This window comes from Theropithecus gelada, chromosome 12 (genome assembly GCF_003255815.1).
Source record: "Theropithecus gelada isolate Dixy chromosome 12, Tgel_1.0, whole genome shotgun sequence".
NCBI classification, from domain to species: Eukaryota; Metazoa; Chordata; class Mammalia; order Primates; family Cercopithecidae; genus Theropithecus; species Theropithecus gelada.
The window spans coordinates 67,216,611-67,233,711 of record NC_037680.1 but is presented as its reverse complement, the minus strand read 5'-3'; the positions used below and the strand labels follow the sequence as shown (position 1 = coordinate 67,233,711).

General features: G+C 35.2%; 1 protein-coding gene across 3 annotated transcripts in view; it reads right to left on the bottom strand.

The window, feature by feature from the left end:
- Window positions 1-241: 241 nt before the first annotated feature.
- NAB1 (NGFI-A binding protein 1) overlaps window positions 242-17,101 on the bottom strand; it is a 43,158-nt gene continuing 26,298 nt past the window's right edge. For all 3 annotated transcript variants that reach the window (XM_025405195.1, XM_025405193.1, XM_025405194.1), the window contains 4 exons: window positions 8,792-8,881; window positions 6,966-7,128; window positions 5,266-5,382; window positions 242-2,765 (listed from right to left, as the gene is read on the bottom strand). In XM_025405195.1, coding sequence (XP_025260980.1) covers window positions 2,677-2,765; window positions 5,266-5,382; window positions 6,966-7,128; window positions 8,792-8,881 — 459 coding nt within the window. In that variant the 3' untranslated portion in view covers window positions 242-2,676. The remainder of the gene's footprint in view (window positions 2,766-5,265; window positions 5,383-6,965; window positions 7,129-8,791; window positions 8,882-17,101) is intronic.

Below are 17,101 nucleotides of genomic sequence, written 5' to 3'. Positions count from 1 at the left end.
TCTCATAAATGAGAACAATATAAATTGACCTCTCTCTGCCAGACCAGAGTCTACTGAGAACCTGTTTACCAAATGCCTTCTTAGAAATGACGGTAGCTGACAATACTTAGTTCCAACTTAAGACATAAGTTCTTGTCCCCTAATACTGAAACCCAGCTTAAATAAGCAGATAAGCGAGGCAGAGTGGGTTAATATTAGTCACTGGAAAACTGCTATGTAGAAAATGCTATAAACATAAATGTGTGAGGCACAGAAAATCTTTATTGCCACAGGAAGCAAGTGCACTCGTCCCACCTCACCAACAGCTTGAAGAGTCACAAAAACGTGGACATTGCACAATAAAGTGTAAGAGACTCGGGGAGAAATGGTCCCTTGGACTATATTGGCTGTAATACTGAGGTAACCAATTGACCTTGTTCAGTGAAAATACCTCTAACAAAATGAAAAAATCAACTAGTTATAACTTCCAATTCACATATACAATTCAAATAAAAATATATATTATTTGCTTTAATGTATAGCAAGTTTAATACATTAGTGTTTACAAAATAAAAACTGTATTCTACTGAAATTTTTCTTGTGCTTCCACCTTATCACTAAGCTTAAAAGACCAGAAACATAAGATAGTTAAGGAAACTTATTATGAATTTAAAGATGCAATGTGTGGGTCCACAACTAATGGATAAATATTGGAGGTTGGAAGATTACTGCATCTTTTAAAATTGTGGCTTATGAAAATCTACAAACTTGACTGTAAGACACAATTTAAAAAAAACAAAAAGTTTCAAAATAGATTAGAATACAGGAAACGTTTCATGAAACTACTGAGATACTAACCAGTGCTATGGCTAATATTAAAAACTGAACAGTCTATTGAAATCGTACTCATACTATTTCTACACACAGTGAACAATACAACCACAATAATCAACCTCAAGCTAGCAACAAAGTTGCAAGGTCCATAAGAAGCTTCTTCAGTGAGCAAAACACTATGATACAATTAAAACATTTAGGAAGGAGAAAAAAGCCTTTTAACAGTATAAAAGTTGTTTACTGGTGTTTCCTACTGTAAAGTACTTCTACAAATTAAAATGAAGAAGCAATTTATATATGTGACAGTGATCTGAGACTACAGTGCAGACATTTCATCTAACATTTGGCTGACAAATTTTAGTGTAACAGATTATGACTTAATATTTTTTACAGTTATGATCTAGAGCAGAACTAAAAACAAAAAAACACATACTCTCTTACACTCAGTCTTAGAGTCAATACACTCTTCTCAGCAATATCTGGGTTTAGATGCATCTGTAGGAAGTAGGTAAAGCTGTCAGTTATCTTCTCTTAAACCAACAGAAAAAACGTATATTGGCAGATGTATGTTTTTTTACCATTATGAATTCCAATGTGAAATTCTCGTAAGTATGCAAGTATATTATTAACATGTAAGCATACTCCCATATATATGCATATGGTCCATTAGTTAAATTGGGGGAACTAAAAACATACTGTCAAGTTAAAATACATTTTAAGAAAAAACTGCATTCATAAATCTTAAAGGTGTAGAAAAATGAAATCGTAAAATAAATAATGAATATAGTTGTCAACTAAACTTCCATGGAAATATGCCTACAGATGTGGATGCAGTGATTGTCCACACTTGTGATGGCTGGGTGGGAAGATATTCCCTAGTGAAAGCATCTAGTCTGACTTCTCTACATAGAGAAGACTTTCTGGATATAAAATAGTACTTAATCTGTTACAGCCTTTGTTAACAGTCGCCATCTTTCTAACAGGTAGGGTTAACTTACTATGTCTTAATCTATTTAACACATTCTGAAATATCAATGTTTAAGTCAAAGGTTTTATACATGGGTCCACTTATTTCAAGTTCTCTGTCCAAGTAATAGCTTCCTATCTTTGAAACATCTCAAGTAGTTATTAATACAATCTAGGTCAACTAGTTTAAAAGATATTTTCTACTCTATTGCTCATCTTTTTAACTTTCCTCCACTCAAGTATTTATTGTGTAAACGTGCATTGATAACCAGATGTTATATGAGTGAATGCTAAACATTTCCTGTTAAACAAGATCAGTTTTATCAAATACTAAATCCACAATATTTTCCTTGGCTTAAACTGAGTATTTGCTTTCTATTTTTCCATAATCATTGCAATCTTGCCAATAACTACATCACTTAAGCTTTCTTTTTCACAACTGCAGGCAAAGATTTTAAACTCTGACATATATTTACGTTGAACACACAAAGTAGACAACAAAATTTCAAGTAAAATAAACTGTATCCACATCTATTGGACCAAACAGGTCTCAACATCTAGATTTTACTTCTATAAATTACACAAATACATCGTACATTCTTAAATAATGAATGCTTACAATATTGATCTGTAAGCCTTTCCATATAAAATGACAACACAGGAATGTGAATGAATCAATATTACTATTATAGATTGCAACACTCTTTTGATTTTCTCTTTTGTGGCTGTTGTTTTATCTTCCCAGTTTCCACAGACTACCGTACCAGTCCTTTTGCTTTGGCTATGAAATCTGTTTGAGCTGAATGAGGCAACACTGGTTATTAAGGCTTATTTCTATGATGGAGTATTATCCTTAAATCTGATGCCATTTCCAGAAAACGGTGAGAGAAATCACAGCTATCTTGAATCTTCAGGCTCTGTTTTGATGACTTTCTTTTCTAAGGTAAAAGCTGAGTGAGGGTAGTCTTTTAAAATCCCAAGGCTCTCTACATAAAAATGGAAACAAAGTGAGTTGATATTTTAAATCAATGGACTACAAAAATCAAACAAAGTTTTAAAACAAACCCCCAAACTCCATACCACAGAGTATCAACTATTCATGATTCTGCAATTCCATATAAAATTTCTGTTCATAGAGCTATTAAGAGCTTGGATTCTGGATTTAAATTTCAACTCTGCCAATTACTAGGTGTATACATCTCTGGGCAAGTTATACACCTCTCTAAGCCTTACTGTCTTCATCTATAAAATAGGAATAGTATCTACATAAAGTGGCATGAAAGTTAAATAATGAAATGCACATAAAACATTTAGCATACAGAACACATTAATTTTTATCTAATGCTTGATCCAACATGATAAATATATAAAAGGAAGCTGATTATTCATATATAACTGTTACTGGTTAAATATTTACCATCAATGAAGGAATCAGACTGAAAAATATCTTCATAACCTTGGAACTATTTTTTAAAGTTCTTCTGACAATGACATATTAAGGTGGGAGAAATAGGGATAAAATAATGAACACTATTTTCATAAGAAATCATTCCATGGAGTTCTATGTGTATAGTTATTTCAACCATACACAAACACTACATAATAACAATCAAATGTAACCTTTATGTAAAGTACAAATACTGGGAGATATGTACACACACATATACATGCAAACATCCATATCACATACACTCACACCTTGGATTCTAGAAAGTAATCAATACTAACAGCTTATCTGAAATTAAACAGTTCAATTTATGAAGCCTCTCTAAACAGAAGGGGATTTTAAATTCTGTGTAAGAGTAATAAAAAAAGTAGCTTCTATCTATTGAATTCCTGCTGGCTGGAATAGATAGTGTACGATGCAGGTACACTATATTGTTTAATCCTCGTAACTACCCAATGAGGTAGAAATTACTTCGCTTTTACAGATGAAGCAACTGAAGGACAGGGTATTTAAGTAACTTAGTCAAGGTCACTCAGTCAAGTATCGGTGCTAAGATCTGGACCCAGGCTTGCACTATATGAAACCTGTTTCTATTATTTCTATTCAGTTAAAAATAAAGAAAAAGGCTTTTTCAGGCATTTCTTCATTTGGTTCCACATAAAGACCTAGATCAATTCTATCTCTATGTAATGTATCTCCATGAAATATGTAAATATGCCCCATGATGAGACACATGATCAATGTAATTGGAGTATTCCTGTTATATATTCTAAGGAATATAAATTGGTAAAACGTGGTTTTTTGTTCATTTTTAAAAAACTTTAAAGAATATATCACTTTTTTCGTGCTGTGGAAAACATGAGACCAAGATGTCAGCTTTTTAGGATAATTTCAATTTCTCAACCTCCCTCTGACATTATTAAAGTGGCTACAATCAAGTATGCAATAGCATGCTATAAAGTCACAGCACCAGAACATTATTTAGAACTCGTCTTTTTAGCATCTGCTACCAAGAGTATGATCTAAAATTGAAAGACATAAATGCTCTTGATAACTTTTTTTCCTAGTAAATACATAATTCATTCTATCTAGATAGAATTAATGTAAAGTCAGGTTTAATCCTAATGCTTATAAAACTACATTTCCCGCTGACTTACAACGCAAATTTGGAGCTATTTATTTGACTTTAGCTACCTCATCTATAAAATCAGTGACTGTGATTAAGTGACTCTTAAAGCGACTTTAAGACTTGGAATGATAACAGATTCTTTCAAATGGTGCTGGTCTCTAATGCTTTAACTAGGTCTAACTCACTTTACTTGGGTAAAAATAGGTAAATATCTAACTATGATAAGGAGCTGCTCATCCTTTTATGGAATTCAGTTTACTTCTGAAATATGAGTATCACCTCCAAAATGCATCTGCATGAAAAGTCTAGATTTTGATACACAAGGTTTTCTCAGTGTCAAAGCAAACATGTAGTCCATCCATTTCATATTATGTTATTGCCAAGAAAGGTAGTAACACAACTCAAACCAGCTATTTATTATTAAACTTTCATATAAACATCACCATTCATGTAATGGTGAATCAAAGTAATCTCAACTTTTATGAGTTTTCCCTGTCATTGTTCGGAATATGAAGTTTGCAAAAAGACTAGCTAGAGCAGCCAGTGTTATGGCAATCTATCACTTCCAAGGGGAGAAAAACTGACAACTGAGCATCCCTTATCCAAAATGCCTGGGACCAGGAAGTGCTTTGGATTTCAAGTTTTTTCAGATTTTAGACTATTTGCATTATACTAAAGGTTCAGCATCCCAAATCTGGAATGTTCTAATGGGGGTTCCCTTTGAGTGTCATTCTGACACTCAAAAAGTTTTGGATCCTGGAGCATTTTGAATTTTCCAACTGGGGATATTCAACCTGTAGGAACACTGTCAGTGATGACATTTTTTTTTGGTGGGGGAGGGAATAGGAGAACAGAATTTAAAGATCCTTTTATTCAAGTGTTACCCTCTCATCATATAGCACATTCTCACCTGATGAGTGGGACTTTGCCTCACTGGGGTAAAGTCTGCTCAGCTCCCCATCCACTACAAAATGATGGGGTTGTCTGTTCTGTAAATTAGGCATTCGGAGATTCAAAGGTCTTTCTCCTAATGAAAAGAAAAAAGAAATATGCATAATATTAAAAACACACCATGGTTTTCCTGAAAAATAAATTTTCAAAAATTGCCTGAACACTCCTTAGGAAAAAAGTGAGGAAAGTCAACGAGCACTGAAGAATTTAAATAAGACTTGGAAAAAACATTTTAAATAATAATTTAAGAGGAAAATGGCAAGTCATTTCATGCTAGTCCCAAGGTTTACAATTCTGCCAGGATATTTTTAAGAGCTAAACAAAAGACTGAGAATTCCAGTGAGCATTCCAGTTTTGGCATATAATACATCTCCTCTATAAGACATTTTCTTACTAGTGCAACCATTTTACCAAGGCATGTCATTAATCATATAATAACAAGTACTAGAAAGACAGAGAAGGCTTCAAGCCAATCACAGATTAAAAAAAAAAGAAAACAAAATGACAGCAAAATCCATGAAAAAACAGATTTAGCACAAATATGGGAAAAAATTATACACCCAATCATGTTGTCGTGTACTGAAATCCACCACATTAGCAAACTGTCACCCCACACTGAATTATCCTGGTGTCACAAATTAGAGTCACCAAATCTTTAATAACCGCCTTTGCTTCTTAACATGTTAAGGACGACTGGAGAAGTTAAACAAGACCTCAACTCAAAGGTTCCTGTACTATTTTTAAAAGGAAGAACTTTCTTCTCTTTCAGTACTCTGATCTGTTGACACATGTAATATTTCACTCCATGGCTTGAGAATCCTTGGTAAGATGGTATTCTTACCTAGAAATCCTTTTTTTTTTTTTTTTAACAATAATAACCATTCTCTAGAAAAGCATAACAATAACATATAAAAAGAAGGCACTATAAAATTATTTTTTTCTTCAAACAGTTATTACTATTTGAAACTAGGGGATACATGTATATACTTATAACCTGTACATCTCCCTCTAGGTAAGCTCCAGGTAAACAGGGATTTGTTCTCTGCTGCATCTTCAGTGCCTAGGAGAGTGCCTGGCACGTAGGAAATGCTAATAAAATGCCTGTTGAATGAGCGAATAACAATGGCTTGGGATTTTCTCTATGTGAGGATGTGAAAAGAATGAAGTACTTCGTAGAATGGTAAAAACACGAATCACATGACTTTCTAAATCTGAGCTGTACTCTGTCATAATACTTTAGAAGCAGTTACCATATTCTTTTAAGACGCAAATGTTGTAAATTTCACAAACTTGTTTTTGAAGTCTAAAAAAATACGAAGTTTTGGTCATTTAAAAAGGATAAACCTCTCTCCTGGAATCGTTTCTTTGGGGAAAATAATCTGTACTGCTGACATCTCACATTCCCACCAACTTCTTACAAAATAATACATGTCAATCTCAGGTGCCAACTGCTTAAAGATTAAAACATTTACAAATTAAAATCTGCAGGATAAATTATTTCCTTTTAAGAAAATGAAGAATTTAAAAATTAACTTTGGTAAGAGAACCTGTAAAATAATCTCTACAAAATATCATAATTCAAAAATCAGCCACTGTCTTCTGTTTCTCTTTGAAGTGCACATAGTGGCCCTAAAGGCCTAGGATATTCTAAAGATGTACCTTGTCCATCTGAGTTATCGGAAGTCAAGCCGTTAGGACTGTGCTCTTCTGAGCCCTGCCTGTAAAGCCCTGCAGACAACCTCCTCTCGGCATGCTGCAGTCTCTCGTAGCCAGCTTGGTTGCAAAGGAACTCCATCTGCTTTGCCATCACCTTTTCAGGCTGCTAGTAAGTAAAGCAAAAATCACATCAGTAACTGAAACATTCTAGATTTTTTAATGGTTTAAAGATGCCAATTTCAGACTCCAGCAAATATATTTAGTATTCATTAAAATTAGTTCATACTTCATGTGGTATACAAATTCCATAAATATGCATAGATGTCTATATCATCATGTTAAAACATAAAAGGCTGGATATTGTACAAAAGATAAAAGCTTTCTTCTCAATTCTTTCAAGAGAATTCCATGTCAGTTCAAAAGCAACATAACCTTACCTTTGTTTTCCAAGGTACTAAGTCCTTTAAAGGATTTTTTAAAAAAGAAATCTAAAAGCAACAGCAACATCTGCTATAAACTACTTCTAACACTTGGGGCGAAATCTTGGCATTTTTATTTTAGGATCTGGCAGGACACAGACTCTGATATGATGACAATATGTTTGGGGGAGAAAAGGTGTAAAACGGCTGTCTAGAAGAACAAGACAAACACACCTCCCACTAAAATTAAACAATGTAAATTATGCAGAAAATCATCAGTGCCAATAGGCATTTTCACCTTCATCATGAAACTGCAGTATTTCCCAACCAATCATAAAAAGGCATATTTTAAATACACAATTAGTCAACTGACATATAAATTTATCTCTGCATGTGTTTTATAAGTTCCTTTTCAATGCTCTAAATTACTTATATGTGATATTCAGAGCAGTGTATTTGTTGTGGTATTTTGCCAAGGAGATAATAGTCAAAATGCACAGATATGAATCACTACCATGCTATATAAAAGTGTAGGACAAGAAAGCTTCTATATAAAATTGGTTACAAAAAGCCCTGATTCACAATGTAAAAATCACTAGGTAAAATATATTAATTTACAGAATAAACATGATAAACACTTATACTATTTTTCTGAATGCAGATGGAGATATAAACCAAATCAAAAGTAACTACAGCTTCATTTCATTTGAAATTGTTACTAAATTGACAAAATTTAAATAAGCATATCTGAAGTAAAAAATGTATTTTTCATTCTAACATGAAAAAAACAAAACTTAGCAGTACTAAATTTGACCAAAAGCAAGTTATTACAAGAAAGTTGTTCAACAGGAATAAAAGCTTACAGTGCTTTCTAAAAGATGATGTTTGCAGAAAGCATTTTAAAATTTTAATTTCAGTATACAGACACAATTAAATAACTTAATGGCAAAAGCACCTGAAGCCACATATTCATTTAACAGTTTTTCAATAAATATGAATGTAAAAGATTTAACAATAATTACAATGTTCATATTAATATTTTATTGATATTTTACTGAGAACTAGTATTATTTTATCTCAGAGTTGTATTACACACAGCCAGGGTCAACATGGCTGGTTTTCCTGATTATCAAACCGTTTAAGTTTTCTTGAGTACAGAATCTGTCTCACTTCCTACAAAACTACAAGAATAAATAAGTAGTATCATATCAGATTCCGTTCATAAACTGAATCAAACCAAGTTGTTATTGCTCTCATGTTGATACAGCTGTGGCTCAGATGACGTTTTAAAAAACAACCGGAAATAAAAAGTCAGTCCTCAAACACTTAAAACTGAAGCTAGCTGAAGTAGTCATTTATTTTTTAACCTTCAGATACTATTATGAAATAATAATTGGGAGTTTATGTTACCTGTGAACTAAGAGCTGCAAGTTCTTCACTCTTAGCTCTAGCCTGCTGGAAGAGCGTTTGCACAGAATCCTGGAAATCTGGAAACCCATCCTGTGGGTCAAATAAGAAGTCCTTTATGTTTAGAGTTTGTAAATAATAAAATATTATCAAAAACTTGGAAAATAAAGCAAACTCTTAATCTCACTACCTGAATAATCATGATTAAGATTTTAATGGTTATAAAATCTTTCATTGGTAATAAAATATTAATATTTCATTTCAGCCTTTTATGAAACATACATTATTTTCTACAGCTGTAACCTTAGTAGAAACATAAATAAGATGAAAAATGTCATCATACCCATTGTTTTACACTGGAAAGTAGGCTTTATGATCATTGATAACAATGGTTATATAACATTTCACCTAGGCTGGGTGCAGTGGCTCACGCCTGTAATCCCAGCACTTTGGGAGGCCAAGGTGGGCGGATCACCTGAGGTCAGGAGTTCGAGACCAGCCTAACATGGTAAAACCCCATCTCTACTAAAACAAACAAACAAACAAACAAAAATTAGCTGGGAATGGTAGCACATGCCAGAAATCCCAGCTACTAGGGAGGCTGGGCAGCTACTTGGGAGGCTGAGGCATGAGAATCACTTGAACCCAGGAGGCGGAGGTTGCAGTGAGCCGAGACTGCACCACCACTGCACTCCAGCCTGGGTGACAAAGTGAGATTCTGTCTCAAAAAAAATAACATAACATAACATAACATAACATAACATAACATAACATAATAAAAAACATTTAACCCAGTGGGGCGTTTGACTAGCCACTATCCTCGCACTGGACATTTTTTATTCTTTTCCTAATTTTTGGTTTTATGAAAAACACTGCAAAAATATTTTCAAGGAGATAGCATTTTCGATAGCTTAGATTATCTACTACAAAAGATTCCCAGAAGCAGAATTACTGCAGAGATGATATTTTTGTGCTTATGTACTTTTGCTAAACCTATAGAGGGCCTTTACTAGTTTATCATACCACAAGCAATATATGACAATTTCCTTGTCAGCACTAAGTATTCTTGTTTTCTTAATTTATGCCAATTTATCTATACTTTTGATACTAAAAAATCATTTAATTTTTATATGCCTGTTGTATACGCTATAGTTGTACATACTTTTGTGATTTCAACTGCTGCTATAAAGTTTAGAGAAATTCTGCTTCAGGAAATTCTGCTTCAGAAATTTGGTAAGTACTCAAATCTACCCTCTAGTTTTTCTAAAACTTTGATTTGTTTTTAAAATTTAACCATCTAACCTATCTGAAATTAATTTTGTTACATGAAACGTGGCTAACGATCCAAACTAAATTTTCTTTAAAGTGCTAACCAATAATCCCAACCTGAATTGCTCAAGGATTCCTTCATGTTGGCTTGTGATTTCTCCTTTATCATATCCTATCACAGGAAATGGAGTTTTGGAATTCGAAAGGCCTGTATTTGTGTTCCAATTCCACCACTCACTAGCTATGTGACACCGGATGAGTGACTTAACCTTTCTGAACTTCAGTTTCCTCATAGGAAAATTGAGGACAGGAGAACTTATCTATTAGGATTGTTGTGAGGACCACATGAGATAAAGCAAGTGAGATAATGCCTTCAACATGAAATAACTACTAAACAGGCATATCAATACATACTAAATTTCTATAATAAACAGGGCCTATCTGGGGGGCAGTGGACAATACTTCAACTTAAATTACTTCCATTTTATACTTGGTATTCCACCTACTACTTTTTTCAAAGTTTTCTTTTTCTGCTGTTTATTGTTCATTAACATTATAACTACAAAATATCATGACAGCATGGTTTTAGTAACTTTAGTGAAACCACCTAAAGGACTCCTCACAGAAATTAGCATTAACAATTAAACTCCAAAACATTATTTCTCCCCTTCTTTGATAAACTATATATTTGCAGTAGAGGGCAAATCCTTAAAAACCAAAGTTCTTACAATACACAGCAGAAAAAGATGCAATGATGTAATAATAACAAACTACTTTACCTTATTTGGGATATAAGATAGTGGTTCAAAAATTTTCCCCCATCAGGGTCTTTTCAATAAATTATTTCTCCACTGCAGATTTCACATTTTCAAATATTTTATCTATCAAAATACATTCCTCAAGTAATAATTAATTTGCCATTTTTAAAATTCAAAGACATGATATACAGCCAAGAGCTAATAAACTTAATGTCTTAAGATGGTCCTATATAGCTTTATCGTGGGCCAGTATGTAATTAGCACTTCTGAAGTGCTGAAAATAGCCACTCTGCTAGGTTTCCATGTTGGCTCACAGATGTATATGGAACATAATCACAAAACAAGCTAAAATGAACTTCATACAAGTGTACCAAGCTAAATCCAAAGTTCACTTTTTCTTAGCCATTTCAGTTTTCTTATAAATAAGTTTTCTTATTTATTTAGACTGAAAAATCCAACTTTCTCTTTAGCATACCCCCACCCCACTGGAACTGCTTAAGTTCTCAAGTTCAGTGAGGTAAGCTAGAAGAAGAGTTAGAACAACTTCAATATGAGCGGTTATCACTTTCCAGGAATCTACAATGTACCAGTCCCTATGTTCTATATTTTATGTTCATTATTTCATTTAATCTTCATCACATTCAAGACTGGGTTTCCCTTTTTTTTTTTTTTTTTTTTAACAGCTACAACACTAGCTTCAAAGTCTACACTCAGTCCATAAATTCAAACAGTTACAACCTTTCTGAAACTCACAAGAATACAGGCATTTCTATAAACAGAAATTATAGCTGTTTTTCATAAGCTGAACAGGCTTTAACTGTATGACTTGCACTGAGTTCAAAACTCAACTCTACTACTTATTTGCTGTGATACTGGGTAAATTACTTCATCTCTCTGTATCTATTTTCTCATCTATAAACTGGGGATAACAATAGTACTTAACTTACAGAATCATTTTAAGGAAGTAGAAAATTCATGAAAAATACTTAACACAGTGCCTGGCACATAGGAACTACTTGATAAATGTTTGTTACTGATATCTGTTAAGTTCATCCAAAAAGCTACCAGATTTAATCAGAGTAAAGCACGATACTGGGGAAAGAAGAAATTTTATGGACAATTACAAAGTATAGACATCTTAGAGAAGAACTCAAACTTTAATACTAAAATCAACCAGAGAATATTGAGCACATTGTTGGGGAACTATCTCAGTGAAAAGAACACTGGAAATCTAGAAACATGTGTTTATACATTCAACAAAAATGTCATGTCCACCCAGCTGATTCATACACTGCACTCAATATGGGAATACAATGGCAAACGAGATGGCCATGCCTCAGGCGCTCCTGACAACACAGTCCAGGGAGGGAAATGGACGGAGATCCAGAGCACAGCAGAGGGCGCTGTGGCAGAGCAGGTGTCCCAGAGGCCAGGGTGTCTAGGCTGAGTTCTAAAAGAAAGCAGCTGGTACAGACCCCTGGAGGCAAAAGGAACAGGGCACACTCTGGGAAGCCAGAAAATATTCAATATATACTGAAAAAGAGGGAGTGGCGAGGGAAGGTGGAAACATAGGGCCAGATTCTGTAAGCCCTTGTAAGCTATGTTAAGAATTTTAGATTTTATCTTAAATACAAAGAGAAGCCATTGAAAGTCTCAGGAAAGAGACTGATCGGATTTGCATTTCAGAAAGCACATGTGAATGTGATGGGGAGAATGCACGTGGAGGAGGGGAGTTCAGGGTGGTGACAGGGACACCCATTAGAGGGCTGCTGGTGAAGGCCCAGACCCGGACAGTGGCAGGTGCTGCAGAAATAAGGCAACTGAGAGTCTGGTTATGACATTTACTAGAATAAAGAACTCACGATCACGAGGTCTGGGAGGGGCCCAAAAGCTAATAAATTCGGTTGAGCTCATTTGCTAGTGAGATCTCCGTGTGCAGATAAGCCAGGTAAGCAGGAGCAGTGAGTTTGGAGCTTGGGGTAAAATCAGGGCTGGAGACCCAGATTAGAGGGTTATCAGTTCATCAGTAGAATCTGAGTGGGGTGTGGAGTGCACCAGTCAGAATCCCCATGAGCCCCAACACCTCAATACTGTTTCTGGAAGAGCTTGCAGGAGAAAGGTATGATCTAGTCATTTTACATTAGGAACCAGCTGCGTGATCTCAGGCAAAAAAGTAAACCTCATTATTTCTAGTGATCCAAATTTTTAAATTAGGATTACACCACTGTGTATCTGCCCTTTGGAAGTTTGTGGGGATTAAATAAAGTAATGCAAATAAGTGAACCTTGGAAGAGTACACATTGCCATATAAATATATGGTAGCACCAAAGTCAGGATTATTCAACCGTGAGAATACTGAAAAAGCTGGATGGGGAACCTCAAACTCTACATGTGAAACTTGCTGGAAAATGGACAGTATCCCATCATTAATAAATAAAAGCCTAAAATAAGTAATAAATAACAATATCCAAAGTAATCAGTGATCTCTCTGCAACTGAGTACGTTAGTCATTATTTACTCCCACAATCTTGACAGTTCATTGTGGATGGAAAAACTACGAAATCGAGTAGCTATCACTGCATGTCACATAAAGTAGATTTAAGGTCCCCAAAATACATGACTTAGAAATAAAAGTGAGAACATTCCCAAGAAACCGGTCTTTTTCACATTATGTGTGGTGCACAACTTTTGTTATATGTCTCGTAAGCTTGTTTCCCAGGCACCAGCTAGCTGCACCATGCTATGAGCGATCTATCTCCATGTCATATTTTTGGCTGATGCCATTAATCACAGTCTTTCCTTGCTGACGAGACTCTGGGTCTGTCACTGAGAAAATAAAAGATATAGGACGGAGGCTGGTGCATGACCTAATTACTCTCTTCCCATTGGTCTCCATCCCCATTCCTCCTCAACCTTTCTGCCGAACACTAGCAAGCTGCTTTAAAGCCACTGCTTAGCTGTCTCTAGATGACTTGTTACAGCAGATGTTCTCAACCCCACACGTGCATTTTCCTTTTTTCTAATCACACTTTCTGTATGAATAGCACATTGTAATGCTTCTGTTTTTCTGATCCAGAGGGGAAGAGTCTACGTCAAATTAGACCAGCTTTCTTTTCAACAAGCTTAGTAGCAGCGTAGGTGGATATTCTGACCCTCTTTCCTCCCCCTTCCTCGCTCTCCCATCCCCACCTGCTGGAACTGTTAGCAGATGTTTCCTTTAGGTCTTTCTTCTTCAAGCCCCAATTCTCTGACTTCCTGGGCTCTATTAACAAACCTCATTTCTTTCATCCACTTATCTCTGAATGCTTTGCACCTCTGACTCCCACAGGGTCAAGAACGCTGTCATTTCCCATCTCTGCCCAGTCTCCAGCAATTTCAGCGAATGAAGAAAACTCAAGTGAGATATAGCACTCAGTCCAGTTAGTCAGCTGCCATCACCAGCTCGGAGACTGTAGCTTTATATATCCTTCCTCTCTTCTAAGATGTTACTTATAACATTGGAGTTAATGACTAATTTATTCATGAACCTCAGTGTGTTCTTAATGAAAAAGAAAGGTTACCAATTGAATTCACTTTTAACTAACATTTAAAAAAATTTAGGAGAAGACAAGAGAGCTAGGGACTTCGGCTCTTGATTTTTCATCTCCTTGAATGAGCTGTCAAGCCACCTTAAATATGTCCTTTCATAGGTAGGACATAAGGAAATCAAACTAATTTTTCTGATGTAAACAATCGGCATATCAAATGAAAATTTCTTATATTTAAATATTTTGTAACTTACATTGCTAAATTTTCTACTCAAAACTTATAACTGTTTACTAGATAAAATTTCTTGCATTAGAAAATAATAACTGCCACTATCCACCCTTTCCAAAGACTACCAGTTCTGCACACATTTCGCCCTTCACATGGCACTAGGAGGAATGGTATAATCCCAATAGTGTTTTTTTCACAGGTAAGATGCTTTGTGAATGATCATTAGCACCTAGGAAGGTGGTACTGCTTTGACATTCAGGAATCAGACATAGATAAGAAGCCCTGGCTCTGCTACTGGATAGCAATTTGGCAACACGGGCGAAGATACTCTCTTTGGCTGTAAAACGGAAATCATAAAGCCTCCACATAGGTTAGACAAGAATGTTTGTGATAATGAATTCCAAATGCCTAGTAGGGACTGACACAAAATGAAAGCAATACAAAGTAGTGATTTTTACAACTGCCCCAGAACGAGAAGATTTAATTAGAAGATCTAATTAAAAAGATAAGTAAGAATAAACAAAATATATTTTCATTTCACCTGAAAGTGGACTCACAGAGGGCTGTGTTCCAGCGGACATGTTATTCATCCAGGCTAAGCAGAAGGATTCCCAGCCTCACTTACTAAGTAGCATAAAGGGCTGAAGACACATTTCCCTAGAGATTTCATTTCAAATGGTAGGTTCCCTAAGGCACACCTAAGCTAGCAGGTGATCTTTTTCTCCATGTCCATTTCATATATTCTAGGAATTAAAGTTCAAAGTCTGTTTTTTAATGTTCAACATATCCTGTAAGGAAGAACACTATTTAAGGACAACAGATTATCTTGAGTTCTTCTATGTAATGTGTATGCTGCTATGTTGCTTAAATCAAATAAGTAACTATCCTTTAAGGGAGAACAACCTACTACATAAATAAGAGCTTTCCAGCTAGAAAAATCAGACAAGTGAATGAGTTAAAACTTCATTCCACCCAAGCCTTCAGGTATAGATCAGGAAAATACAGTATTGAGCAACGAAAGATCTTATTGAGCTTGAACAAAGCACTACTCGTATTAGTGTACCCTAATGCATTAATAATGACAAGCAAGAAAATGTTTCTCTTTCCTTTACAGGTCAAATTATTTTGATGTCAATTCATCTGCTCAACATTACATTTCTTTTTGTTCACTGTAAAAATTATCTTTTTAAGATGGAAAAAGCCAGCAATTCGGCACGTATGCTTATTGTTTGTTATAAAGGATTTCAGAACGCCTAAAGATTTAAAAAAGAGAAAAACTTGTCTCATTAGTTTGGGTCCTGTAAGGAGAAATCTGTTACACTTTAAAATGGGCTAAGCTGAAATGGGCTAAGCTGAAGTTTATTTGTACATTACTTAAAACTTTTTTTCTTTGAGACAGGGGTGCTCTGTTGCCCGAGCTGGAGTGCAGTGGCGCAGTGATCCTCCCACCTCAGCCTCCTGAGAAGCTGGGACTACATGTGCATGCCATCAAGCCTGGCTAATTTTTGTATGGATGGGGTTTTGCCACGTTGCCCAGGCTGCTCTCGAACTCCTGGACTCAAACAATCCACCTGCCTCAGCCTCCCAAAGTGCTGGGATTACAGGCGTAAGCCACTATGCCCAGCCCTGTATATTACTTTCTTTAAATAGAAAATAATAAGCTGAGAATCACAAGAGAAAGATTCAAATGAAATAAGAGAAAAAGTATGTTAAAAGTATTCTAAATTCTTTCTAGTTTTATTTATGAGGTTCTTTTTGTCAATCACATTCCCTAGACAAACTTAATGTTCTCTAAACATGCTTAGTATTTTCTTATCTCTGTCTTTGCCCATGCTAGTCTATCTTTATAATACCACCCCAATCCCCCCCCCACATCCCTACCTTTTGAAATTCTACCCTTCTTTAAAAAACTGAGCTCAAATTACACCTTCCCAATAGTCTCCCCTGATCTCTTCTCATACCAGAAATTCTCCCACTCCCCAGAAGTCATATAGAAGGTAGACATAAAGCACCAGTACTTGGTGAAAAGTTTTAAGGGAATGGTAACTTTATACAGCTGGTACTATCTACCTCATAACAGCTTCCAGCAATAGTTCTGGTATTTCAAATTTGACTTATAGTACAGCACAGACAAGGATTCATACCAACATCTACATGTGTAGGTATACATACACACAAGACACACACATGTTCAAGAGATACTGATGACCTGCAATACACAAGTGCTTTTTAAGAAACCACAAAGAAACAAAACAAAATTAAAAACAAACTAACAACAAAAAAGTGAGCCACTGTCCTAAATTCAAAGGTATAGTTACTATTTATTTCTGGGAAACAAAATCAAGAGTCTAGTGTCTATAAAGGCATTTAAAGAAGCCTGAGGCCGATTGTCGCTTGTCATCTTTAGGAAGGGTTAGAAGAGCTATTCACAGGAAAAAGAAATACTGATTATCTTAATTTTGAATCCAGAGCTGTTCAAATGGCTTTGTGAACTGCAGTAAACCAATAAACTAACCATATAGAACTATAA